General features: G+C 39.9%; 2 protein-coding genes across 4 annotated transcripts; one reads left to right on the top strand and one right to left on the bottom strand.

Annotated features, from left to right (window-relative positions):
* Positions 1–2,525: 2,525 nt before the first annotated feature.
* On the top strand, positions 2,526–18,602 carry ankdd1a (ankyrin repeat and death domain containing 1A). Of its 2 annotated transcripts, none has more exons than XM_061246367.1 (15): positions 2,526–2,678; positions 4,262–4,365; positions 5,416–5,514; positions 7,243–7,341; positions 7,506–7,610; positions 9,495–9,593; positions 10,085–10,183; positions 11,908–12,006; positions 12,416–12,514; positions 14,057–14,155; positions 14,374–14,472; positions 14,801–14,896; positions 14,980–15,181; positions 16,152–16,283; positions 16,482–18,602. In XM_061246367.1, exons 1-15 carry the CDS (start codon positions 2,645–2,647, stop codon positions 16,541–16,543), a joined length of 1,527 nt encoding a protein of 508 aa, XP_061102351.1. In that variant the 5' UTR covers positions 2,526–2,644; the 3' UTR covers positions 16,544–18,602. The 2 variants fall into 2 exon arrangements, with proteins under 2 accessions (XP_061102351.1, XP_061102353.1); XM_061246369.1 differs by having other exon boundaries at positions 14,980–15,215.
* A 204-nt stretch (positions 18,603–18,806) lies between these two features.
* spg21 (SPG21 abhydrolase domain containing, maspardin) lies at positions 18,807–24,803 on the bottom strand. Of its 2 annotated transcripts, none has more exons than XM_061245538.1 (9): positions 24,649–24,803; positions 23,649–23,739; positions 22,679–22,840; positions 22,208–22,288; positions 21,840–21,985; positions 20,998–21,106; positions 20,597–20,704; positions 20,287–20,427; positions 18,807–20,088 (listed from the first exon to the last, which is right to left on the bottom strand). In XM_061245538.1, the coding sequence occupies exons 2-9, from the start codon at positions 23,709–23,711 to the stop codon at positions 19,963–19,965; spliced, it is 936 nt and encodes a 311-aa protein (XP_061101522.1). In that variant the 5' UTR covers positions 23,712–23,739; positions 24,649–24,803; the 3' UTR covers positions 18,807–19,962. The 2 variants fall into 2 exon arrangements, with proteins under 2 accessions (XP_061101522.1, XP_061101523.1); XM_061245539.1 differs by having other exon boundaries at positions 23,649–23,713; positions 24,649–24,769.
* Positions 24,804–26,222: the final 1,419 nt, after the last annotated feature.

The following is a 26,222-nucleotide window of genomic DNA, read 5'->3' as shown; positions in this document are numbered from 1 at the left end:
AAAGAACACATTTGAGATTTCCAAATATTCATTTTTCCAAAAGATTTCATTTTACAGAAACATTTTTGTATTTCAATTTTAAAAAGTAACATATTACTGTAAGCAATTGACTACTTTTTACATAAAAACTTGATCAATGCTCTCTGAGATCAGAAGCAAGGAGCCAACCAAAGTCTGCAGAAGAACTGTGGCAAGTTATCCAACATGCTTGGAACAACCTCCCTGCTGATTGTCTTATATAACTGCAGGACGGCGTTGGCTGTCTCAGAGAAGTGATGCAGTTTTTTTTTTTCTGGATATTTTCCCTTTTTTTTTTGTGGTAGCCAATTGTACCGCGTCTAATTCACTTAGGGCTAGTGTTAGATGCACCACCCACACCCCGTCCCTCGGCGGCCCTACGAGAGCAACATGCCTTCTTCAAGCCGTCTCGCCACATGCTGGTGACCGTGATTCCGAGGCGCCCGAGGTGCTTTTTGTGCGGCGATCTACTGACCCTGCCAGGTCCCTCCCCCTGGAGCAGTGAGCCAATTTATGCTGCTCCACGTGAGCCGGCCAAACTTGGCTTTTGGTGGGACCGAGAATCGAGCCCCGGTCCCCGGTGTGCAACTGCAGCGAACTGCAACCGCAAGTCTGCTGCATCTTAGCCTGTTGCACCACCGCGGCCCCCTGAAGTGATGCAGTTTTAACGTTGAAGGGTTCAACGGTAAAACTGCCAAATTACTCAAATGTAATGTACATACATTAAAATGTATAGTATGTTTATTTAGGACCTTTCATTGAATTATTTTTGAAATAATCTTATCTGTACAGAATGTTATACAGGTGCCTAAGACTTTTGCACAGTACTGTAGGTCTGGGGGGTATTTCACTAAGCAGGATTACTGATTTAGCTGGATAACTGCACTGAGTACAACCTCGAACCATCCCAAATCTGGAATATGGACTGGAAGGCTGTTATCCAGCTAACTCATTAATCTTGCTACATTAATTACCCATAGACCCTCATGTCAAGGTGAGCACATGAGTCACAAGTAAGACTTGTTTTAATGCCTCACAAAAATGTTTAAAGCTGTCATGTAATACTGCCAAGCTAAGGTTGCTTACTCACACATACTAGTTGAAGATGAAAGCTGTTTCCAAATCTGTTGTGTGAACATAAGACGGCACTGTAGAAAGCTGAAAGATGCCAATGATTGTACTCCAAAGTGGCAGTGACAACACACCTATCCAGCCTTCTGCTATTGTGCGCTCTTGATATTTTTTTGCTTTCTTCTTGTAACTATGCTTTTTTCTGAATGAATGCTGTACGCCATGCCATTTCACACTGACGTTTCAAACAGATTATGAAAATGGCAAACAATGCCTTATGAAAACTACATGCACTGTTGTCTACTATCAAAATTCCATACACATCCTTAGGCCTATCATAATTTTGACATGATGCAGCTCAGATCATGGCCACTGTCAAAATGCTCAAAAATATGACCTGGTCCGGTTTTTGAAATTGTCAAAGGATGTTGTGCAATGTGATTACCCACTAACTACGTTAGGCCTACCTCTAAACTGGTCACACAGGTTTAATCTTGTCCTTTACCTTACAAGAAAGCATATTCGGCACAACTGTGGTTATAATTTTTATGTTGGCATGCATGTGACAGTTTATGGCACAGAGTTCCTATTTAGCTGTCAAAAGTAGCGCTGTTACACCCAGTATTTACTGGTGCCACCTATCGCTTCGATTCATATCATGCCGCGTCTTAAATAGCTTTGGGAAGAGCTCCTTCTAGTGGATACGTTTGAAAGCATCCTCTCAGCCACCCATTGTTCGTTGTCGTTAGAACTGAACTGTATTTCACATAACAATCACAATACATAACAATACATTATCTTTAACTGGTTCCAAACACAACTGTGAATATTAAAAGCTACCCTTAAAAAAGCATTCTGTCAATTAATATATAATTTACTGGACATAGCTTCGGCTACAGTGTTACAGACGTGTAATGACAGGCAAGAACAGAGCACAACATTTGAATTTAAACTAGCTGAAGGCTTTAAAAAAGATGCCCCATCCATGACTAAACTGTATAATAAAATAGGCCTACATGAAAGCAGTTATGGTTTTTGCGTCGATTGAGTTCATCCATGGATATAACTATTTTCCCATTAGTTTGCATTGCCTACAGGCCTGAATGGGTGGTAATGATAAAATGATTATCAGTAAGATAATCGTTCTTGTCAAGTGTGTAGGGTAGTATTTTTGAAGAACTGAGGAATTTTTTACCCTTGGGTGTACAACTGTTCTCCCATTTATCGTAGGAAGCAATAAGCTACAGGCAGTCAATGCATAGCCTACTATACGGGATAAAGAATCGGTCCGATGTTTGTTCCAGTAGTTCGTAGATAGCCTTGGTATTTATTAAAATACTGTAATTTACAGCTATTAGCTATTACTGAGTCAGATGACTACTCGTGGATGTGGGCAGGTCCGCATAACACCCGGATGTGCATCTAGTCTAGCGGTAGGCTTCAATATTGTATCCTGGATTTGTGCAGCCAGAATAAAGCGATAATGGGGATATCCTAAACCTGAAAGCACAATGCTTTTGTCTTAAAATTTTGCGTTTTTCAATTAACCTGAGGAATGGAGGACGACCTGGTGTCAGAGGCTGATATTTGTAAGTCCACACCGTTATTTTTCAATAAGGTTTGGGAGGTGGATTGTGTGCAGCTTTGTATCAGAAACGATATTTAGCCAGCAAGTGTGACTTAACACCGTGTAAGAGTACTTTAGAAAATGGGTTTTTATTTGACTTCACTGGAAACGTGCTGTTTATTGAATACTCCTAGTAATTATATTTCATCATTTAGACCACATGGGTAGACAGACAGCTTGCTATAGACAGCTGGGTGGAGCATACATTATTGTTGGCTGTAAATTAGCCACAGAAATATTATTTTCTCAGTTCATTGGAAAGTCTTGTATATGTGCCACGTTTAAATTACTTGTTAAAGTAAGGGATGCTTTAATTATTCTTTTTAAATGCAATCGCAATAGGCCTTTTTTTTGCACTTAATCTATTCTCTATTCCAGTTAATTATGGCCTCACCCTAAAGTATAGCTATATGGTGTATATTTGCTAAAAACTGCGTTTTTACTGGATTAATACAGTTATACAGTTCTTTTCCTTTATAAATGTTTTTTCACTATGAACCACCTACAACGGTGTTGCCTTTTTTACTGAATACTTTTTGCAGTATATTATCAATTATATTGTGTATGCCACCTATATGTAATATATAATAATATGTATAATAATATTATAATTATTAGACTGGAGTGATATGAGTAAAGCATCACACACAAGATATGTGCTACCTATTAATACATCATGAAATTAAAGTATATCATTTTACTATTTATTTAAACTTTTGTTATTCTAACATCAGATTATGCTAGGCATTCCAGAATCAGGTTTTCCCTTGACAGGGCTGGTAAGAGTTAGTGCCATACTCGAAAGGTGTCATTGTCTCATCGCCTCATAAAGTTCAGGATTTATCACTCCCTGGTTTACTTGAAATTATTAATAAATTGAGCTTATTTATCAACTTGAAAATGCAAGACAAACTTTAATTATGTGGCTGAGTAGGCAAGATGTATTAATACCAATGGCAAGGTTTATTTGTGTGGAAAATGTGATCAACAAGTAATTATTAAGTCACAGCAGGACACACACGAATAACCTGAAGATGTATGTATTCAAACTAAAATCATGTTTCTCTGAACAGTAAAGTAGAAAAATGTGAAACCGCAGCTTTAAAAACATGATTCCATTATCCACTGATGCTGTCAGGACTGTTGCTAAAAAAACAGTCTAGCATTTGACATGTTGGGTATAACTCATAAAAGAGAGGTTTTGAATGCTTTTATTTTCATTCACTACTGGAATTTACCCTCAACCTCAGCTGTTAGAATTCCTGTCTCTGAACTCTTGTACTGCTTGTGGAGAATATGATTGAAATCCGTTATGACTGTTTAAATGGCCATCATTAGGTTTGGGCCAGAAGCATTAGAATAACGGCAGATTAGTGTGTGAGTGTTGTGGACAGTGGAGATGGAGATGGCTGTAAAGTACAGCAGGCAAGCAGTGGAGGAAAAAATACCCTGCAGCTATTGCAGAATATATTGTCTGGTAAATAGAGGACAGGAGGCTGGAGCATTACTGTTTGGTGGAGACTGAGGTTTTGTGTGCTGTTTCAGTGCTCCGGTCTGAGAAGGAGTTTCATGATGCAGCAAGGAGGAACGACACAGAGAAAATGCAAGAACTGATGAAAAGAGGGGTTGACGTCAAGGCCAAAAACAAAGTGAGTTTTTCAGCAAAGAAACAGCATTTTCTCACACATCTATGGGTCCATGTTCCTTTTGGTGCTTTCCTTATAATTCTAGCACTATACTTATTCACCAAGTGTTATTCTAAAATCGGACTAATCGGCACAAGTTAAGGTACTGTTTACTGCCATGTGTGTACAAATATTACATTTATTGAAAGACATCTAAATGAACAGTAAACAATGAAATGTCCAGTAACTCACTGAGAGAGGTGAAAGGGACTGTGTACTTTAGAAAATCCACCACCACAGTCGCTGAGATCTTTTGCTTTGCAGAAGGGTAAGCTTTTGACATCTTTAAATGTATTACTATAACTCTGTAAGACAAGAATTGCAAAGGTGGAAAAAATAATATGGTGGAGCCCTTGTTCATTGCCCAGGTAGACTGCTGCTGGCAGATATTTGCTTGGGCAAATATAACAGGAAGTCCGTGATCAGGAAGTCAGTTTCACATTTCGGCTAAGTGGGGGGAAAAAAGCACTTCTTGTTGCCTTTGAAACAGGACATGCCCCTAGATTCATGCCCTGGGAAATGTGTAATCTGACTGCAGCTTTCATATATTGCAGATTGTTTGCTCTACCCCTGCTGTATGGCTTGCTAATGTAATGTGGACTTTCAAGTCTAACCATCGTGCACCTGTTTTCCACCTGTACTTAAATGCACAAGGTCACCAACACTGCTGGAGGATTTTCTCCACACCCTGTGTAAACTTGGCATTTTCCCTGTGGAAAATTTATACTAGCATAGTGATGATGCTCGTATAAAATAATCAGGACTGATAGGAATGACAGGAGGACAACTTACAGAGACGTTGTTAATTGTACTTCATAATGCAAATGTTTTGATTTTACTTAAACAGAAACAGAACATTTCTGTTTAAGTAAACAGAAACAGAACATTTTGTTGGCATTAATTGCTTGACTACTTAATGTTTCCCCTCTGAGGTCATTGCTCTGGTTTGATTGTAATGTTGTTCTGCAGCTCTGTTACGCTAGTAATCCTAGACTTTCTGTAATCCTTATCCAGATCGACCGGAAGGCTCTGCACTGGGCTGCAGGAATGGGAAACGAACAAGCTCTGCGCCTGCTGATGGACCACGACACTGAGGTGGACGAGGAGGACAGCGTAGGTGCCCACAGCCCACCCCTGGGTCACGGTTTCCTACACCATTGACTCCCAAACCCACTCACGAGAAAGATGCTGTGCGTGTACTGCAAAAAATCCGTCTTAACAGGTGTTTCAGTCTCAATTAGAAAATATTAGCTTGTTTTATGTTCCTTTTTGCTTGACAAGTAAAATGGTCTCACCTCATTGGCAATCCTTTGTTACATTTAGAAAATAGTAATATGATTTAAAGTCTAACTATAAGACAGAAATACTTGTGAAGACTGACATTTTTTTGCACTGTGTTGGCTTTTAATTTCAGAACAAACGTGGTTCATTTGTTTTAATTGCATTGTAGCGCTGGCTTAGGGTAGATATGTAAAAATTGATGGGTCATTGCAGGTGCATGCAGTGTTAGAAAGATAACAGTGGCCTCATCCTTATCTTCATTAATATTTTCCCCTTAAATGTAGGGCAGCTGTCTCATTTTATTAAGTTTCATTAGATAATTAATAGCTAACTGAGCAACTGGTTTGTCTTAATCAATTACCTAGAATGTATTCAGAAATGTGTGTATGTGACACAAGTGAAAAAAAACTCAGTGTGACGACAAAACGTTTCAGTGATGAGAAATACAACTCCAATTAAACTCGCTGTATACAACTGGCAAGAGAAGCAATTTCAGGAGCACTGTTCATTTGGTGTTGAACTGTGGAAGTGTATCGCTCAGACCACAGTTCAGAAATCCCGACCTGCTATATGGAACAGCTACTCCTCTTTGCACGTGCATGGATTCTGCTTTTAAATGCAGGTGGCAGTGACTCTGCCCTTTTTTGTGCTCTGCATTGAACATTTTCTTTAGCTTTTCCAGCTCTGCCCCATCCACGAGTTGACTTGGAGGAGATATGACTGGATAATGCATGGGCATGGAGAGCACTTGGAGGAGATATGACTGGTTAATGCATGGTCATAGAGAGTGCTTGGTGGAGATATGACTGGTTAATGCATGGTCATAGAGAGTGCTTGGCGGAAATATGACTGGTTAATGCATGGTCATAGAGAGTGCTTGGTGGAGATATGACTGATTAATGCATGCTCATGGCGAGTGCTTGGTGGAGATATGACTGGTTAATGCATGGTCATAGAGAGTGCTTGGTGGAGATATGACTGGTTAATGCATGGTCATAGAGAGTGCTTGGTGGAGATATGACTGGTTAATGCATGGTCATGGAGAGTGCTATGCATGAGTGAAGGCTTTACAACCATCGCTCCTGACAGGGGGTTGGCCGTACAGCATGTGAAACTCGGGAATGCAGGGAACAAGCGTAGTGTTCACAAACATATTTTCTCTCCCTCTCTTTTTCTGACATCCTTTCTCTCTTCCACCCCCCCCATCCCCCCCCTCTCACACACACATACACATGCACACACACACATGCGCGCACACACACCCTGGCACACACCATGGACCAAGGCCTCAGGGTAGTTCAGTGTTTACTGGGAAACTTGATTAATATTTTATGCCAGGCACTTCCCTCAATCACCTGACATTTTAAGTTTGAATGCCTAAAACGCCTGAGTTCTTCATAGCTGGATACAATAACATTGTATGTAATTGCATGCATATATTTATGTATTTACTAATCAGTCAATACTGTTGAAATAATGAGCCGCCCATCCCTCTTCATTGGAAAGCATGACAAGGTTGTAGGTTGTTCAACTTATATAAGGAGGGTTGTTTTCTTGCAGTTCGGTATGAATGCTCTACTGCTGGCTTCCTGGTTCGGGCACCTCAAGATTCTCCAGATCCTGGTGGCATCAGGAGCAAAGCTCAACTGTGAAAACAAAGTAAGCCACTTCTCACTGGGCATACGGTCAATACAGAATATTAAAACGGTCAGCTTGTATTACGTGGGTGTGTATTCATTTTGTCTGATCTATTTATAATCTTAGTTCTTTTTTAAGCCTCTGTCATGTGGGGGCCTGACTGTAATTTTGCTCTCCTGCTTCAGAAAGGGTTAAATCTCCTGCACTGTGCTGCTCAGAGGGGTCACATTAAAGTGCTCGAGTTCATTATGGAAGACCTGGAGGACGTGCAGCTGGACAAAAGGGACAAGGTGAGGCAGAGGTCTGGACCTTCCTGTCTTAATGGGGCTTTCCGTCAGAGAAGATGCAATATCGTTACAGCCCTGTATGCTCCAGAGACACAGCACTATACGATGAACGCTGGCATCGGCATATCAAAGGAAATAGCAGTCAATATGACAAAACACATTTTTATTTTGATTGACCGTCAAATAAGCCAGGGGTAGCTCTGTGGGTCTGTGCAATGCCTGTGGTATCATTATGAGCTGTGCAAACCCTTTCCAGGCCAGGCTGAAGCTGCAGGCAGACTGGCTGTGCTCTACCATGCGGCAGGTGCAACATTGTGCATATTATGCCTCGTTATGGGAGTGATTCATTCTTTCGATCAGTAGAAGTGCGCATCATGCCCGGCTTAAAGAGGCCTCATGCTGGGAACCTGTGAATCACAGACTGATGGGTGTCTCTACTGCTCTTATATCCTGCCTGACACTGAACATAAATATAATATAAGTTTATTATACAATGACTGATATCACAGCTTTGAAAGCAGCAGTATAAACAGCCAGCCAGCCAGAGCAGCTCACATTTCACAGGCTGTAACGGACATCCTGCCGCATGGATCACTTCCCAAATCACATCACAGCCATTTTACTGGGCTATCTCTGCTGCAGCTTCTTTATGTCAGGTATGGCATGCTTATCGTGTGGATGTTTTCTGAAAATATATTTGAAAGATTTTTAAATATATTTTTATTGTTTTTTTTGGATGTACAGGTACAGCTCTGAGGTGCTGGGATCGGGTTTGTGTACTTAGCATGGATCAATTGTGTCGCCACCCTCGGTACACAAAATGGAGGGGGTGGTGGCTCGAGGCACCGAGGGGAATGGCACAATCAATAATGTCAATTACAGAAACTGCTCAGTGGATCCAGCACTGCTCTTTGTGACTGTCATTAATGCGTTGGCAATAGCTAGTGGCTGGGGAGCGATACATTAAAAGCCCCTCGGATGAACAGTTGTGAGTAATTTCCCTACCTGAGACCTGGAGCAGTGGAGTGATGGAGGTGGGGAGAGGGGGAGAGGGAGAGAGGGCTGACCTCAGTTACCCTACGTGAGGATTGCTGTCACAGCTGTATAAGGGGGGGGACAGGCTTATAAATGAATAGATAAATAAAACTGATTAAATAATAAAGGTACCCTGAGCTCCCCTATCTCACAGCAGCCGCCTCATTAAATCTGATTGGTGGCTGACAGTGGAATGTATGCATTAGGCTGTGATGAGAGAAATATGCAGGCTCTGAATAGCCCCGTGCGCACTGATGAATGGGTTTCTCCCGGAAGAGTCAAGAGCACCGAACAATAACGCTTAGTTACAACTGTCAGTGTGCATGTCCTCATTGGCCCTTGGAAGGAATATTTAGCATTGCTGGGTAGGTCATCCTTTCAAGGCATTGTTCTAGTTGTTTCCGATCCGGAATGACTTACAGTGGCTTCAGAATGTATTCAGACCCCTTCACTTTATTGTGTTGAAGATTTAATCCTAAATGGATCAAATTGCGATTTTTGCCCATCAATCTACACTAACCCATAGTAACAAAGTGAAAACATGTTTTTAGAAATTTTAGAACATTTGTTAAAAATCAAAAACAGAAGTCTGTCAGCATTCAAATCGACTTTGAATCCGGCAGCCCCATAGGTCAGTGCACAATCGGCACTAGGAGGGTTTCAGTGGACTGACAGTGTTTCATCATGCACATATCCGCTGACTGTACTCCTCTCCATTCCTCCTTTCTTCGGTCCGACAGGACCGCGCTTCACTTGGCGGCTGAGTACAGACAGCTGACCCTAACCCTAACCCTAACCCTAATCATGCACATATCCTCTGACTGTACTCCTCTCCATTCCTCCTTCCTTCAGTCCGACAGGACAGCGCTTCACCTGGCAGCAGAGTACGGACAGCTGGAGGTAGTGGAGTTCCTCATCGGATTCGGCTGTGGCCATGGCCTCAAAGACAAGGTAACCCCACCCCCTGCCCCGCCCTTGCTCCAGACAAAGGAGAAGTTTCTGACCGTTTGTCTTAAGGTGATAGGTGGTGTGTGAGTTCTTTGCTGTTATTGATTTTGATGGTGCAGTGTTTCACCTACCTTTATTAACGTGTGAAAAAAACCTCAATATCCCTCTGTATCACACTCTCACAAAGATTAATGTAAAATAGATTAACCGGCAAGTGAATCAGAGGAGTACCCCTACTCCAGCCTCAGTGGTCCTTGCATGTGTGTGGATGTAACAGCCCTGATTAAATAGACATTCTGTGATTCCAAATCTCAAAGAAGAAATAATACTTATTTTATTAATTTATTTTTAAATGTAAATACTTCTTTCAAATGTACACCATGTTGTCTTGAGGCCAGCGTGACTAGGGAGAGTAATGGGGGAGAGAAACAGGCAGGAGTGTATGAGATGAACAGGATAATAACGTAGCAATGTTCCCTGATGCTTTCACACAGGAGCTGAACACTGCACTGCATTTAGCTGCGAAGCACGGACATGACAAGGTGCTACAGAAGATTCTAGAGACAGGCGTGGACATCAATGAGAAAAACATTGTGAGTGGCGGGCTCTATTCTTTTTCATTTCTGCCTGAGGGGATTTGTCCAAATCTTGCACTCTCCACTGTGCTATAATTGTAAAATGAGAGCCACTCAACTGAGAGTGCATTTTATTTAGGCTGCAGCTGGCAAGAATTAAATTTATGGTATTGATTTTACAACTTATTTTAGATGTATGACAAAAAACTAGGGTGACCAGACATGCCATTTTTCCTGGTACAGCCCCATATTTCAACCCCTATTTACATGACATGAGTCTCCTGACTTATTCTGAGAAAATCTAAATTTGTCCTGCATTTCGGTTATCATATTTCAGTGGGTTTTCTGACTGTATTTGCCATTATTGTATGTTCACATTGCATTATTTACACAGTCCTCCTGAGAATTTGGTCTTCCAACTAAAAACACCATGTTGCCAAAAGAACTTCTGAGACATAATTTACAGTCAGGTCTATAAATAGTTGGGCTTTGGCAAAGTTATTGTTATTTTAGCTGTCTACACAGGATATTGGAGTTGGAAGTAAATAATGAATTTGAGGGTATTTGCATCTAAATCGGGTGAACGGTATAGGAATTACAGCCCTTTTTATACATAGTCCCCCCAATTTTAGGGTCTGAAAAATAATTGGACAAATTAACATAATCATAGATTAAATTATATATTTTTTATTCTAGGTTGCATAGCCTTTGCATGCCATGACTTCCTGACCTATCAACACCATCTGTGTGGATATATTATTTTCAGGTTGCCCTACAAGCAATACTAAAACCTTTTGCATTTGAATGGATCTTTATGGGAATTGGGGGCTGGGACTAGATTCAGCTGTAAATTATGCTGATGCAGCATAGAACACATTTCTTGGCTAAATGGCTTTAAGTCATCCAGGGTTTAAGGTATCAAATGAGACAAACTGTCATGCTACGGTTATTTCTCCTGAATAATTGTAATACTGAAGCCCAATGAAAAGATTATTCAGGAGAAACAACCCTTGATGTGATCCATCCATATCTGCTGCATATCTGACAACAGCATGATGGTTTGAGGCTCATTTCATACCTTGGACCCTTTACGACTTAAAACCACTCAGCCAACAAATGTATTCTATACTGTATCAGCATAATTTACAGCTGAATCGAGTCCCACCCCCCAGTTCCCATAGAGATCCATTCAAATGTAAAGAGCTTTAGTACCGCTTGTAGGACAACCTGAAAATACAATATCCAAACTTTTATGATATTGATAGATCACTGACATCAGGAAGTCATGGCATGCAAAGGATATGCAACCAAGTATAAATTGCATAGCATTATTATGCATTTGGTTCGCTGGACCCTTGGCATGAAAAGGACACTGACATTACCTTATTTTGTGTAGTATATGCATTTACAAAATGCAGAGAAGACAAGGTCCCCCCACTCTTGTTTTGCCACCCACATGTTACAGTTTATGGAACTGTTGTCGCTACAGTAATGGCATCTTAATATAGGTTATACAAATAGAACTGTGAGTTTTAATGCTTTCAAATGGTATACCCAGTTGCCATAGTGATTGAAAATTGCACTGTTGGAATGAATACAAAAAAATGGAATGAATACAAAAATAATTGAGTTTGTTTTGAGTTTTACTTTGTGTTTTGAGAATATATGGTCAAAATTATTTTAATTTGCTGAACATGTGGGAGTCGTGGTGGTCAGATGATACTTTGCCATCTGCAAAACAGGATGGTCTCACAGCCTTGCACTTCTGTGCTGATGAAGGGCATTATGACTGTGTCAAGCTGCTTCTGGAGTCCTGCTGTGATGTCAACGCTTTAACAAATGTAAGTTCTACCAAGAATTTACATGCAGATTTTCATCATGCATATACATGTAAAATTACCTTTCTGTGATTTTTAAAGAAATGGTAAAAGCATGAAACATACCATATACACTGTTGTCTGGGTTCAGAAATTTGAAGAACTATTGAGCATATAGTAAGCTTGCCACCAAATTTGCAAAGGTAATGTAAGCATAAACTACCCAGTTATATCTAACAATCCAGGTTTAATATAACTGGCCTAGTTTCCTAAACTATGAAAAATAACATACCTGGATTAGCCATGGGGACAATTACTTTGAAACCTCTATGATGTACACTGGGGTCCCTGTGTGAAAGCTCCTATATAGGGGCTCTATGAAATGTGTTTTGCAGTGACTCACCCCATCTGCTGTGGGCTTTTATTTCTGCAGAAGAATATGAATGCCCTCCATTACGCTGCCCAGCATGGCTATGAAAAAGTGGCGAGACTGCTTGTGGACCGGGGAATCAACATGGATGCCGTGGACAGTGTAAGTGATGCTGCAACCCATCCTCGCAAGCATGAAGGGAAAAAACAGTGCTGCTTGACTCTTATTAATGTGTGGGCTCTTTTTGCTCAGAAAATGAAGGATGAGGTGTTCGAGCGGGATGCACCTGCCTCGCAGCTGAGGGCGAAGACTATTGAATCCATTTGTCTTCTATCCCTTGTACTAAATCATGTACAGTCCTTGGGGGGCTGTGGAACCAGCTTAGTCACGTTGAGTTCTGTCCACTTGCTCCGTGATCACAAGTTGCAGCTCCCTGAAGGCCAATCAAAGCTGCAATCCACCTTATGCATGACCCTTCACCTTTACTGGAACCGTTTAGTGGTATAGTGAAGAAATTTCAGGTCAGATCAGATTGGCCCTTTGTTACCCTTTGCCCAGCCAAGGTGACACCCTGTCCAGCTGCACTTGCAGAAGTTTTTTTTTTTTAATGGAAGAAGTAGCTTTTTAAAATGGAATTCTAGATGAAGGGTCCCTAGCCCTAGTTTGAGAACGTCTGCAATAGGCAACAGAACTGACCCACTCTATTGAAATAGAAATTGAGCTTCTGTTGCTGTCATTGTGAATACAGAGCTTATCTGATCTTTCAGTTTTTTAACTTAAGAAGCACTCTGCATTTGTTGGTAGTAGTTCAACAAAAGTGCACACATCTTTTAATAACTGGTAGTGTAGTGTAGCATTAATGAACAAGCATGTGTGACATTGTGTATATCCAATGGGTTCACTTGAAATTATGTCCTTTTTGTTTTTGAAAGCTGAATGCCAGCGACTCTATGGTGCCATCTAATGGTAGTTCTTTACATTTTACGTAAATTTGCCAGAAAGGCTTGCCGTTACTTTCCTAACGTACTTGAGCTGCATCACACAAGCCACACCAGGCCGACCCCTCTTGAAATTCCATTGCTTTAAAAGGCAGTAATCACTAGACAATAGATAAGCTAAATTGAAAAAATATATATAATATAGCATTATGAATTATGAAATTAATTCTACATATTGCTGATACTCCACAGTCACACTGGAGTATGACTAAGATGAAGTGAGGAGCAATGTGAAGCATATGCATATCCTACAACACAAAGGGTTGCTCATTTGCACAATAATAATATGTAACAGTATGCAGATTGTGGGAACTCATCTGTCTATATGCAGACAGCATTGATGGATCTTGGGCTTAGTCTCCCAAATTAAATTGTTATGTGTCTATGGCACCGTAAGAGGAAAACACGTTAATGGGGAAGTCTATTTTTTAGCAAAAATTATTATTATTATACTTTAGGCAAATGTAATGTGCAACAATATAGCTGACTTATATCGGAAATAAGCTGGGGATATGAATTTCAGTTGTATGGAGCTTCAGTGAATTGAATGGACACTTTGTGTTTGCCAGCAGTAGAACACGTCTGGGGTGAATTTCCTTTTATCTGAACCTCTGCTCTGGTGTACAGGTACTGGATGATCCATATCACCCCATACTGTCTGTGGCTTCTACAAGATGTCTGAATTCACTTTGTCTTGTTTAAACAGCAACATGCCACACCTCTTCACATGGCCGTGTTCTACAACTATTTAGAGATAGTGAGGCTACTAATTGATGCAGATTGTGACATGGACATTCCAGATAATGTGAGTGAAGTTTTTGTTTATTATTTGGAAAGAAAACACTTGCATTGCATACGTGTACACTCACAAACACACACACAGACATGCACTCACAAACACATACTGTTAGTCTTATCACCCAGTTGTCCACGATAAACACACAGTATTTACCATGAAATGGATGACTGATTCACTTGCGGTGATAAGTATCTAATATATTTTAATGTGAATTCATTTCAAAGAGGCAGCAGACGGCCCTGCACATAGCAGCAGAGCACGGACGCCAGGACATTGCTGAGATGATCCTCATTGCAGGGGTCAACTTGAAACTGATGGACAAGGTACCATAGCCGACATCTGAATGGGGGCTGAGGAAATGTTTACTTGGATTAGTCTCACATGTAAATTATTTACTGCGTTTTACACTAAACTGAATATAATTTCCAATGATAATATCCTACTAGTATAAATATGCTTGTTGATGACCCATTGGTTGCTTCAAATTAGACATTTTCTGATTTAAGATCATTTTGCCTCTTCATACTACATGTTCATAAACCCTGTGAGGTCAGTATTATATGTTACTATTATTGGTTCTGCTCTCTAATGCCCCAGCTTAATAGTACTCTGATGCATTGGTCTTCATGAATATTTTCCCATTTATTTTAGCAAGGAAAGACGTCATTGGACGTAGCTGCTAGAGGAAACCACGTCAACTTAGTGGACATGATCATCAAAGCTGATAGGTTTTATAAGTGGGAAAAGGTATCACTCCCAGCACACACTATAAAATCTTGCAAAAGTTCACAATTCACCCACTGACTAATCTTCTGACTCTGCCTGCGAAGGACAACATGAACAGTGACTCGGACTCCTGGGAGGGCAGACACCTGAGCTTCAAGCAGGATCACCACCTGGAGACACAGCACATCCGCTCTGTCCTGTGGAGGCTGGCAACCAAGTACCTGAAGCCCTGCGAGTGGAAGCAGCTGGCCCAGTTCTGGAGGTTCACAGAAGCACATATTAGGGCCATAGAGCAGCAGTGGACAGGTCAGAGCTCACCACGACAGGCAGTGCAGATACAGTTAAGCAGTCATTTCAACAGTCAGTCCTGCTATTACTGTTATTACTGTCCCTGTTATTTCCTATTCATACTATGTATTCTTTTAGTAGACTCTCATATACACTCAGTGAGCAATTTATTAGGTAGGCATTTACACTGGCTTGTTGCAAATATTTAATCAACCAATCATGTTATTTAATCAACCTAAATGCATAAAAGCATGCAGACATGGTCAAGAGTTTCAGCTACTATGCAGGAAAACACGTCAAACCTCTATGTGGGGCTACAGTAACAGAAGACTTAGTCTAAAAAATAAGTCTAATAAATACCTAATAAAGTGCTCACTGAGTATATATCCCAGTGACATTATCAGAGATGCAATATGTGGGATAGCCTATTTGGAATGCAGATAAGACAGAACATATCAAATTATAAGAATAAATGTTTGAGTCAATAGTTACTATTATTGGCAGTTATCAAATTTCCATGGAAATTAGGTACATTGAAGATATCATTGCAGGGGGAGGAGTACTAATTAAGAATTTACTTTCAAAGTATTTGTGCCATACATTTGTAATGATCTTGCCAGTGAATACCAGTTACTAATGACTTTCAGTAGTAGGAGCAGAATACAGCCAATTCAGCTAAATCAGCCAATTTTAGCTCACTGACACTGCTAGTTGTAAATGATATCAAACCAGGAAGTTCATATATAAGAATTGCTATTTGAACAAATGATACATCAATAGCTGATTGCTATTCCAGGATTAAAATATTTTATTTTTATTAAAGACAGTTGTAGTGGTTTCTGTAGTGATGAATTTTGAATATCCCGGTTGAATGGGTTTCTGTAAAGAACACCAGCAGTGGTCAGTGCAGATTGAGTGGACTCTCTGATATAGGAAATAGATTTCAGTGATACAGTGATTTCACAGTGATATTGTTTATCATTTACAGGCTCAAAAAGCTACAAGGAGCATGGCCACCGTATGCTTCTGGTATGGCTGCATGGTGTGATAATGGCTGGGGAGAATCCCATCAAGGGCTTGTATGAGGGTCTAGTGGGGATCTCCAGAAGAGATTTAGCAGGTAAGTGATCAGCTAGTCACATGAGCTGCTTTTGGTGGGATTTCTTACAGGCAGTCTGCTACAAAAAACACAGAAAAGCCTACAAAATCATGCAGTCCGATCAGTGGAGGGGGGCTATTGTGGGAGATTTTTCTGACTGAGTATAGTTATATATAGTTATATATAACCTTCTGGTTCCTCTATCCTTTTTTCCAACAGAAAGCATACGGCAGAAGGCCAATGCAGATTTAAACTCCCCAAAGAAATGCTCAATCATGTGAGCGAGAGTTCCCTACCGACACAGAGGGCTGCTTCATGAACCAATGACCATAGCTCTTATGTCACTTAACTTTCAGAGGGAAAACAACAAAACGACTGTAGTTTAAATAAAAGTTCTGAATACCAGGATGAAAACTTAATTGTATACCAGTTTTCTCGAAGTTCAGTGGCCTTTCTTGGAAGAGCATTACAGGAATTTCAACGGAGAGCCAAAAGAAGGAAAGATTCTAACAGAAATAAACAGTGCCGTTGAAGTGGAATTGTCCACTGAGTCCTCCGAATCTCCATCTGAAAGGGCTACTACTATATGCGCCATTCCATGGGCACTACTCACTGTACACTGTATAAGCACATTTTCTACAAAGACAAGGAATGCATTTGTCTATAGTGTTTAGTTTATTTTCTTACTCTTGGTCACAGGCTTTGCTCTGGCCTTCTCCAGAAGACTGTTTTAGAACTTTTTTTTAACCAATGTTTTGCTCCGTCTGACACTGAAGAACGTCAGCTTAAGTGGAGCAGCCTTTCTTTTTAATCCTGTAATTTGTTTAATGTTTTAAATGAGCAAAATAACTGGATGCTGACAAATCCTTTAGCCTTACACCCCTAACATTTCCACCTGTATCTGCATTCTTCAGCACTGACTACTGTCTACCCTACCTGTAATCTCATGTGAGTACCTGATTAAATTAAATTAGTCTATGCAGCACAATTATATATAAGATACAGTACACCCATTCTACACACAATTCTACCAAAATTTGATGTCATATTTTCACAGGGTTTCAATGCAATAAATGTTTTTATAAATGTATAAACATGACATTTTTTAACACACCATTTTAATATTAGCAGGTTTAATGGAGACAAATACATGTCCTTTCTGTGACAAGCAAGGATTGTCCCAACAAAGGATTTCAGTTGAATAAAATTTATTTTTGTGCACTGAGTGGCACCAGTGTCTCCAGTGGTATTCAGAATGAGGCTTGATGAATATAAATTTAAATATAAAAAGTAAATTCTTTTTTTTCAAAGAAAAGTTAAAATGTAGTGTTTAGGATAGTTAGAGGCTTCAAGTCAGCCACTATACCGCATATGTCTGAATTAGGGAATAGGCAGGCCCAGACACCGACTGCACGTCTATCCTAAAGATGTTGCTATGCGTCAGTAAAAGAGTGAACCAGCAAAGTTTATAGAATTGTCAGAAAACAAACTAAGGTAATTGGTTGGAACAAAAACCTGCATGCAGACTCACCCTCCAGGACTGGAGTTGTGCTCCCCTGCTCTATGGAGAACTTTTCAAGCTTATAGACTGCCTTCTTCAGTTCAGACCACAGCTTTTCGATGGGATTTAAGTCTGGAGACATAGATGGCCATTGAACATGGATATTGTTTTCACTTAACCATTTCTGTGTGGATTTTGATGTATGTTTCAAGTCATTGACCTGCTGGAAAATTCACCTACGACCAAGTCTCAGCTTCCAAGCACAAGCAGATTTTCTGACAAGATTTCCGGGCAGTTTGTTGAATTATCCATAGGTGGTATTTTAAGGTTCTTCATGGGACTCGGTGACCCAAAGACAAATTGTGACCCTTGGGTTCCTTATTGCCTCCATTGCCATCTTATTCACTGCCTGTTGGGACAATCCCCTTTCTGGAAAGTTTGCAATTGCAAAATTAATTTTTTTAAATTTTTATTTATTATGGCCTTTACTGTGCTAAGTTAAACAATTTATGTATTTCTTTTGATACCCATTACCAAACTTGCGAAGGTCAATTTACCATCTGTCCCTTTGGAATTGACAGTTCTTGGCTTTTCCTATGCTGAGTTTGCATGCGTGTTACCTCATTTTTATACTCAAGTGAAACAGGTAGTTAATTTCATTGCAAATTTTACTTTGATTTGATTTACAATAATTGTTAGGGCTGCCAATGATTTTGACACCTACGGTTTTAAGAAACAAATGAGACTACAGAATAAAAAATAAAAAAAACCTTGACATGAGTCATTGTATTGAAATAAAAGTATATGGTTTATAAAATAAATAGTATTTTAGAACATGAGTTATAGATCATTATCTGTGATGTTTATTATCTGCAGCGTTTTCGCTTCTTCCATTTTTATCACAGGTGATTAAGGGTAATTTTTAACAACTGTATGTCCTGTGATATATCCAGTACAAACAGACACAGTGATGGAATTGACTCCCTTCCTTCTACACATTGTTTAAAAGACCTCACTCACAATGATCACCTCTGAGACTGTGGTGTGGATATCCAAGTTTTTAATCAAATCTGTGAAACTGATTTTCCTCAAAAAAAAACAAAAAAACAATTCTGTATACACAATTCTCAATCTCATACTCCTAGAAACATCAGGAGATAATTTAGCTGGATTTATCAGTGCAGGAATCATTTCTCACAACCAAAGTGCTGGAATAAAAACTTGTAGACCAGGAAGAAACAATGACTTAAGTGACAGAGTACAAAGTCCAATTGAGTATGAAGGATTAGAATTATAAGGCAAAAGGGTACAAACATGGCCTCATACGTAAGTTTTTCCTTCTTTTTTTAAACAAAGCCACAAAACCAATGTATAATTATTTACAGTAGCAATTACTAAAATATGCTGAAATATGTTCTGTAGTTATTGCGTTAAAGGTACAATAGGTAAGATTTTTGTGTAAAAACATTGAAGACCATTCCATTCCTATCACTGAAAAAGGCTCACTGACATGTTGGCTCACCCTCTGTCTGCGTTTATAGTCCTTAAATTTGGGTTTCAAAATATACATTTGACGGGTCGGCACTCTGTACCAAAACATTGTATAACTGTACAGTAATTGAAGCTCAATGGTTGAAAATTGGTTCTAATTGCTACAACCAATGGCGTTTCAACATCAGCGCGTTCACAGAGAAGAGGTGGGATAAACAGTGTTGTGGTTTGAGCTTGTTTGTTGCTGCAATTTCTCTCTTGACCATTAGAAGTGTGAAATTACCTATTGTACCTTTAACTGTATTTAGAAATCTTTGTAAAAAATAATAATAAAAATAAACAAACAAACAAAAACCCTTGAGACCAAAAGATCTCCATCTGAAATGCTGATTGGTCAATATTTTAATATTGATTGAACCAGGAAGCTTTATGTACCCCAAAGTAGATGTGAAATGTTTGTGTGTCAAACTGATTTTGAACAGATCATACTTTGCTGCAGGGAGCAATGACCGGTTCGTAGGGGTCAATCATTTAACATACATTATAGGGTTCACAAAGCCTCGCTCCCATCACAATGCCAACCCTCCACAGTGATTAGATCTGTATTAAATATTCTGTGAGTCTGTTGGGGCCGAGGAAAATGTGCCACCAGCTCTGTGTATGAGCCAGACCAGGGAGAGGACATGGATCTTCATCCATGGTCTTCATCTATTGGTCTTCCTCGCTGCGTGTGCTGTTGCCTAAGCTGATCTTGTGCACCTCCAGCTCCTCTGCACTGACCATGGCCGGGTTAATGGCTGCATACCTTGTGCCGTGAAACTGCCGCAAGTGAATCTGTGGAACGATACAAACGCTTTATAATCCCAGGAAAGATGATTATGTGCTACTGCATTGAGCTACTGACGGGGAAAAATAAGCACACATAAAGCAGACGTTAAAACAGTCTGAAAAAGCCAAGCCTTCCTTGTCTGACATGGTGTGCAAAATACATGATGCGGATTCCAAAGGAAGTAAGGAACACAGAAAACTCACTTGTACGTAAAGATTGACCTCGGCGCTTCTGCAAAGGTAGGGGAAGTTTCCTCCAGTTTTCAGATGAGCTCGTCTGGCATTTGGATAGAGTTTATACATTTCCTCTTTTGCTTCATGTGAAAGCGCACTCTGATCAAATACCTTAAAAGACACACACAGCCAAATACACAAGAAAATAAGAATGTAGCATCAGGCATAATGAATAAAATAAGACTTAGTGTCTTGTAGCTAGACTAATCCAATCACAACGAATGTTATGCCTGCAAGCTGCATATTGACAATGGCTTAACAAAAATAACATTGGTCTTACATCAATAATAGTCACGGTGACATCTTTTATTTTGTGTGGCTCCACATAGGAATTCTGACAATTCAGTGTCAGTCTGGAGGCCAGCTCACTCTGGTTCAGGCTCTCCAGCTGGTTCCGAAGCAACAGGGGAGAACATGCATTTTGTCAACAAATCAGTCGTAAAATGTTTGCACACCCTCTGCCTCACATGCAAGTGGTCCTCATTACCCGTAATCCTCAACTGAAGATCATCCCTCCCACAGTAATAATCACAGATTTCAATCATTATTCACTTTGACTGGTGCCATCCTTGTTAAGTGAAGAACAATAAAAATGTATATACGTGTGAAATTGGTTACATCAATGGCACATTTCTGAAAGATATTGCATCAGATCACAGAAATCATTAAACCATCTCTTACCCGATCAACCATGAAATCAATAGCATCTGCCATTTTTGGATCAACAGGCCCTTTTGCAAAATTGCCAAGGACAATCTTCTTTAACATGAAGGCAGGCATGAGCCAAAAACTGTATTAACAAATAAACAATGTATACAACTATTAAATGATTGACATTCCCAAATTTGCTGAAATTAAGACATTACAAAGTTTCAAATAACATAAAATATTTATAGGTATAATTTAAATGACGGTTGGCAAACTCCAGATGCTTGGTTTTGTTTCTTGTACTCAGTAAGGGCATGCCACCCTTCCAAAGAGTTTGTTGGTATGGAGGCGGTATTTTATTTTTTTCATCTTGGTGACCTCAAGATGAAACCACTCTCTGCAATTCTTGAACCGCAACCCTTGGGTTACGTATGGCCTCCCTCCTCACAATCATCTTCACCGTCATACACTTGCATTCTCTTCCGGGCAAGTTTGCATGCATTACACTTTACATGCTTTTATTATTGTCCTTACAATGCTAAGTGTATGTTTAACCATTTATGCATTTTTTGTTTACCAGACTTGTGAATGTCAATTGCCGTCTGCCTCTTTTGCATTGACGGATGGATGACAAAGGGTTTTTGCAGGCTTGTTAGCTAATTTTTATACTCCAGTATAGTAATGGAATGGAAAAAATATTGTTCCTTTCGCCTGTGGTTAACAAAAGAGTAGAGATTAATTATCAGTGTAGTGCCTTTTTTCTTCAATTAAATTTTATCCAATAATTTTGGATCCCACTATATACTTGCACATATGTGCACAGACAGACAGACAGACAGACAGAGACAGACAGACACACAAACACTTCATTTTACCTGTTTGCTGTCCATGTCTGGTTAAAGATGGATGTGTCACTAAAAGAATTACACAGCATAAGAGAGTGCACTCTGGGGGATTTGTGCGTGCACTCCGCAAACTTCTGGGCCAAAAAACCTCCTAAAGAAGCACCAAAGAGGTGGACCTTTGACAGTAAAAATGTAAAATGACAAGTTAGTAGCTATTTATTGAAATACACCAAGTTGCATCAAGGCCAGTTCTGCTGACAGATTACGCCTAGTCCAAAACAAAATTATATTTTAATGGAATGGCCCTATGCAGTTTGCAATGGATTATAAAATGACCTAAGGCCTGCACAATCACAAAAATAAATAAATAAATACAAATTCAAGTCTAAACATGAAACCTTGTCTAGCTGCAAGTGATCGAGTAGCTTCCTGAAACCATCACAAAATTCCAGCAGGTCCCAGTAAACTGGATACTGCACCTGAAAGAAGGGAGGAAAGTAGGGCGAGTGAGCCTGGCTTTACATTATCAAGTTGGACAACCTGTGATAATACTCCCTGACGAATTCGCCATTAATGGTATGCTACAAAATATTATCCAAATAATCCAAATCCTTTCTTGACATGAAAATTCATTTCCTGCGAAACTGTTCTTTACATTATTAGCAGAGCACCAGTTATGAATTATCCTTTCAGGAGTGGAATGTAGGCAACATTGCTTCACCAAAAGTAACAAATTCTTACATTCGGCGCAGTTACATTCACAACCTTCATAAAGTTGTTGCCACGGGTCTAAACTGCGATTCAAATCCAACCCAGTTAATAACGCAGGGTAACTTGTCAGTGCAGCGGGGCTTGAGAGCAGCGCTCACCGAGATGACCCTGTATCCCCAGCCTGTCAGGGCCAGAAGCTGCTGAAAGAACACTTCAGCTGTCCCGCTGACTGGTGGCAGGAAGATGATGGGGCATCTGATGCTTTTGGGTCCAGCATCATAGAGAGACCAAACCTTGCTGTCATCATCATCCACAATTATCTATGGGCAAATAGAGTTAAACCACTCATCACCAATGAAGTAACATAGCACACCAAGGCTAGAGCATGAGGAATGGAGGAAAACATTAGGAAGTAGAGTAGGGTAGGGTAATTCCATGTCGACGCAACACACTTTTGGACCGCATCGTTAATACATTTGAATTGCATGCTGATTTCATGATTTGGCCTTATAAGGAACCCCTGGAACCAAAATTACATTCATCGCAGATTGATCATCTGGGAGATATGACTCCATGACTTAGTTTATGCTACTCCATTGCTGTAGGTCATAGAGAAATGGTTCTTTATGTACATTTCAAAATCTGGCACTGTAACCCTGGTTTCCTTTTCTCCTGGGTAATTTGTGTTACAGATTGACCAGACTGTCTTCACAACTGACTCCCAGAGGGAGGGTGGAAAACCAGGAATTAGTGATCCAAAACCGTGTGATGCTGCTTCAGATAATGACTCAAAATATCCAAGACCTAATTTTCTAGAGATGGTACTGACATTGTAACCTTTTGGTTCCAGGGGTTTCCTATATGTATTGAATTGACATGGAATTACCCAGTAGGCCAAAGCCCCCCAACCCCAATTGACCAATAGCAATTGTTGTACAATAATGCTAATTATTCTAAAACAAATTGCCCATGTATGAAGATCAGTATGACAGGGACAGAGCAGGACTATAACATATGCAAGTATATAAAACATGTTGTGCAGTCTTAAATGAAAACCCAGGACAATATCACCCTATTGCCTGCTTTAATCTATTTGCTAATGTCAAGAAAAGACCCTTTAAAACTTACTCTCCTCAGTGGAACAGTGCTTCTGAACCAGTTGTAGTCAGGAGATACCCTTATCTCCTCCATGTCTGGGGCAAAGGACGTTGCACATTAACTAGCATTTAAGAGAACAATAATGTTAAAACATAAAAGTAATTTTCAAAATAATTGAAAAGAAACAGCGCCCAGTGCTATCTTGAGTAAAAGGTTACACACAAGATCACGTGTAGCTCCTTATTTTACTGACCCACGAATTGGCTCCATCTGCAATAAAAAACTGCCAGCAAGGATAATAGGGAAATGATAACCACCGTTCTTTTTAAGTTTGTTTAGAAATATCAACCCTTCCTTGTTACGATTGAGAAAACGGTTAGGACAAACTAATTTTGTAATAACAATGCTAACTAGGCCAGCAAAATAATTCAAGCCAAACTTTAACAGCAGCAAACTAACGTTAACTGAATTGGCCAGCTAACATAACTTGCTAATGTCTACAACCTTTTGTCATAGTCTTAGTTACTAGTTAGCAATTTAGTTGATAGTGTCAGCTAGTTACCTAAACTAGCATTATATATTCTATTAGCAAATATGAATAATAGCTAGCCAAAACCCCGATCAAGCCACAGAATGTATAACACCTCGCTAACAGTATTGATCTATAAATGGTCTTCCATTTTCACGTAAGATCAGTAACTGCAGTTTTGACAATCATCGTGACTTAAGTTTGTTAATGCGAGTCAGCTAGCTGATACGAGACCACGGTCAATGTAACGTTAGGCTATGAAGAAGTAGTTCATCAGCTGGTAACTAAGCTTTTAGATAACGTTAGAAGCCAGCTATTTAGCCTAATTGGTTATCGCTCAGAGATAACAGCGGTTAAAAGGAAAGTTAAATAAACCGACACATTAGAATGCAAAAGTTAGCTAGCTGTTGCTAACTTAATTGCAGGATAAATATTAAGTTCACAGTAAAACACGTGTTTGGCAAAATAACAAATGGTAGTCAAACGCATGTTGTTCTTTACCATATCATTCTGTTCGATGAATAACCGTGTACCAATTCCCAGAGGTTAGCTATCGTTTTATTCTTTTCACACACTATTCCGAATCATATGATTATTTTTTTTTGCAGCTACTTCCGAGATGCGCACGGCTGAGCCGCTGCCCCCTATAACGTCACAGCATTCCACTCTTTTTTGATTGGTTTAACGGTCACGTGACACAGTTTGGGCTCTTTTGTAAAGATACCATGTTTCTTTGGATTGTTGTACAATTCAGGCTATGGTATTGGTGCCTATATGGTACTGAGGTAATATCATAAATCGCACCATAATCAGTATACAAAGTACCCCTCCGTTTTGCGCATTCACAGAGCAAAGTTTAATCGTCCCACCCAAATTGCAAATGAACCGCGTGTCGCCAGGGGGTGTGTCAGTTGGCTCTCCGTTCATGAAGGTAGTTCATTGCTGAGCCCCAAAACAATCAGCCCCTAGCAGAAGTGGTACTCTGCATGACATTAACCTCACAATGAAGTGTTGCAGCAAAGGGGTTATAAAGTACACCACATGGAATTCTTTGCTCTTTGATTAAATATTAGTGGAAAATGCATTTAATACCTTGCAATTAGGGCCACCAGTTTATCTATTGTGTGACCTGCACGAATTTAAAGTTGTATTTCAATGGCTATCCTCCTCCAGGGGTCCCCATAGGCCTTCCGACAGCACAGCCAAGTGGCTAATTGTACATATGAGGCTCTAATTGAGACATTTATAAAAAGGAATTAGCTGACATGGGGAGAGGAGGGAAAGTGAACATGGGTGGAAAGTGAACATAGATTACATGCTATGAAAAGCATGTATTTGGGTCAGTGGGGGTCTGCTGGCTTCCATTGTTACTCAGTACTTGAGTAGCACAGCAATTGATCAGTTAAAGCAGTTGATCACACAGTAGGTCACCTGGTTTCTTGGGTCTGAATTGATCACTGACCATAAGGAGAGAAAAAAAATCAGCAGACTCAGTGGCTCCCCAGGATTGAGTATCACTGCAGTAACAAGAAAAATGCATCCATATGAAGCAGGGGTGTCCAATATTTTACAAAAAGAGCTAGTGTGGAAGCAGGTGTTTCAGCCCAGTATTAAGACACCTGATTCTACTTAAGGTCTCAATGGAATATCAATAATAATTCATTATTTGAATCATGATTATTGTTATTTTTTTACTTTAAATGTTGTATAACCACTCTTATCAGTTTTGATTTGGACATTTCCAACTGTATCTAGCAAAACCTAACATGCCTCTGTACAACAATACTGCAAGTCCACAGTAGTGAGTAATGGAACTGAATTTAACATGTAGCTATTACTTGTAAACTTTTCTGTCAATCAATATCTGTGCTTAAGTAGTGCAATTCATTTATTAATTTAGGAGTTGAAAATGCAAAGCGGTTTCACAGAGAGCCTATCACAGCCTCTAGCTGGTGTGAGAACGTGTGTGAGAACAAGAGGAGCCAAATTGGGGGCACGATTATTGAGTTCGCTGGATAACTTCTCTGAGTAAAACCCGGAACAGCACTTTGAGGGTTCCGGGCCTTTTCTCACCC

Source organism: Conger conger, chromosome 6 (assembly GCF_963514075.1).
Source record: "Conger conger chromosome 6, fConCon1.1, whole genome shotgun sequence".
NCBI classification, from domain to species: Eukaryota; Metazoa; Chordata; class Actinopteri; order Anguilliformes; family Congridae; genus Conger; species Conger conger.
This window is presented reverse-complemented; position numbering and strand designations above follow the sequence as displayed.

What these genes read in the sequence shown, in the direction of transcription:
- spg21 (XM_061245538.1), bottom strand. Translation starts at nt 23,711, where the DNA reads ATGGAGGAGATAAGGGTATCTCCTGACTACAACTGGTTCAGAAGCACT. An exon ending in TCACCGTGACTATTATTGAT is followed by an intron (nt 20,428 to 20,596) that starts GTAAGACCAATG and finishes GTGTCTTTTAAG; the next exon opens with GTATTTGATCAGAGTGCGCT. An exon ending in AGGTCAATCTTTACGTACAA is followed by an intron (nt 20,089 to 20,286) that starts GTGAGTTTTCTG and finishes ATCGTTCCACAG; the next exon opens with ATTCACTTGCGGCAGTTTCA.
- ankdd1a (XM_061246367.1), top strand. Translation starts at nt 2,645, where the DNA reads ATGGAGGACGACCTGGTGTCAGAGGCTGATATTT. An exon ending in ACATCAATGAGAAAAACATT is followed by an intron (nt 10,184 to 11,907) that starts GTGAGTGGCGGG and finishes TCTGCAAAACAG; the next exon opens with GATGGTCTCACAGCCTTGCA. An exon ending in ACTTGAAACTGATGGACAAG is followed by an intron (nt 14,473 to 14,800) that starts GTACCATAGCCG and finishes CATTTATTTTAG; the next exon opens with CAAGGAAAGACGTCATTGGA.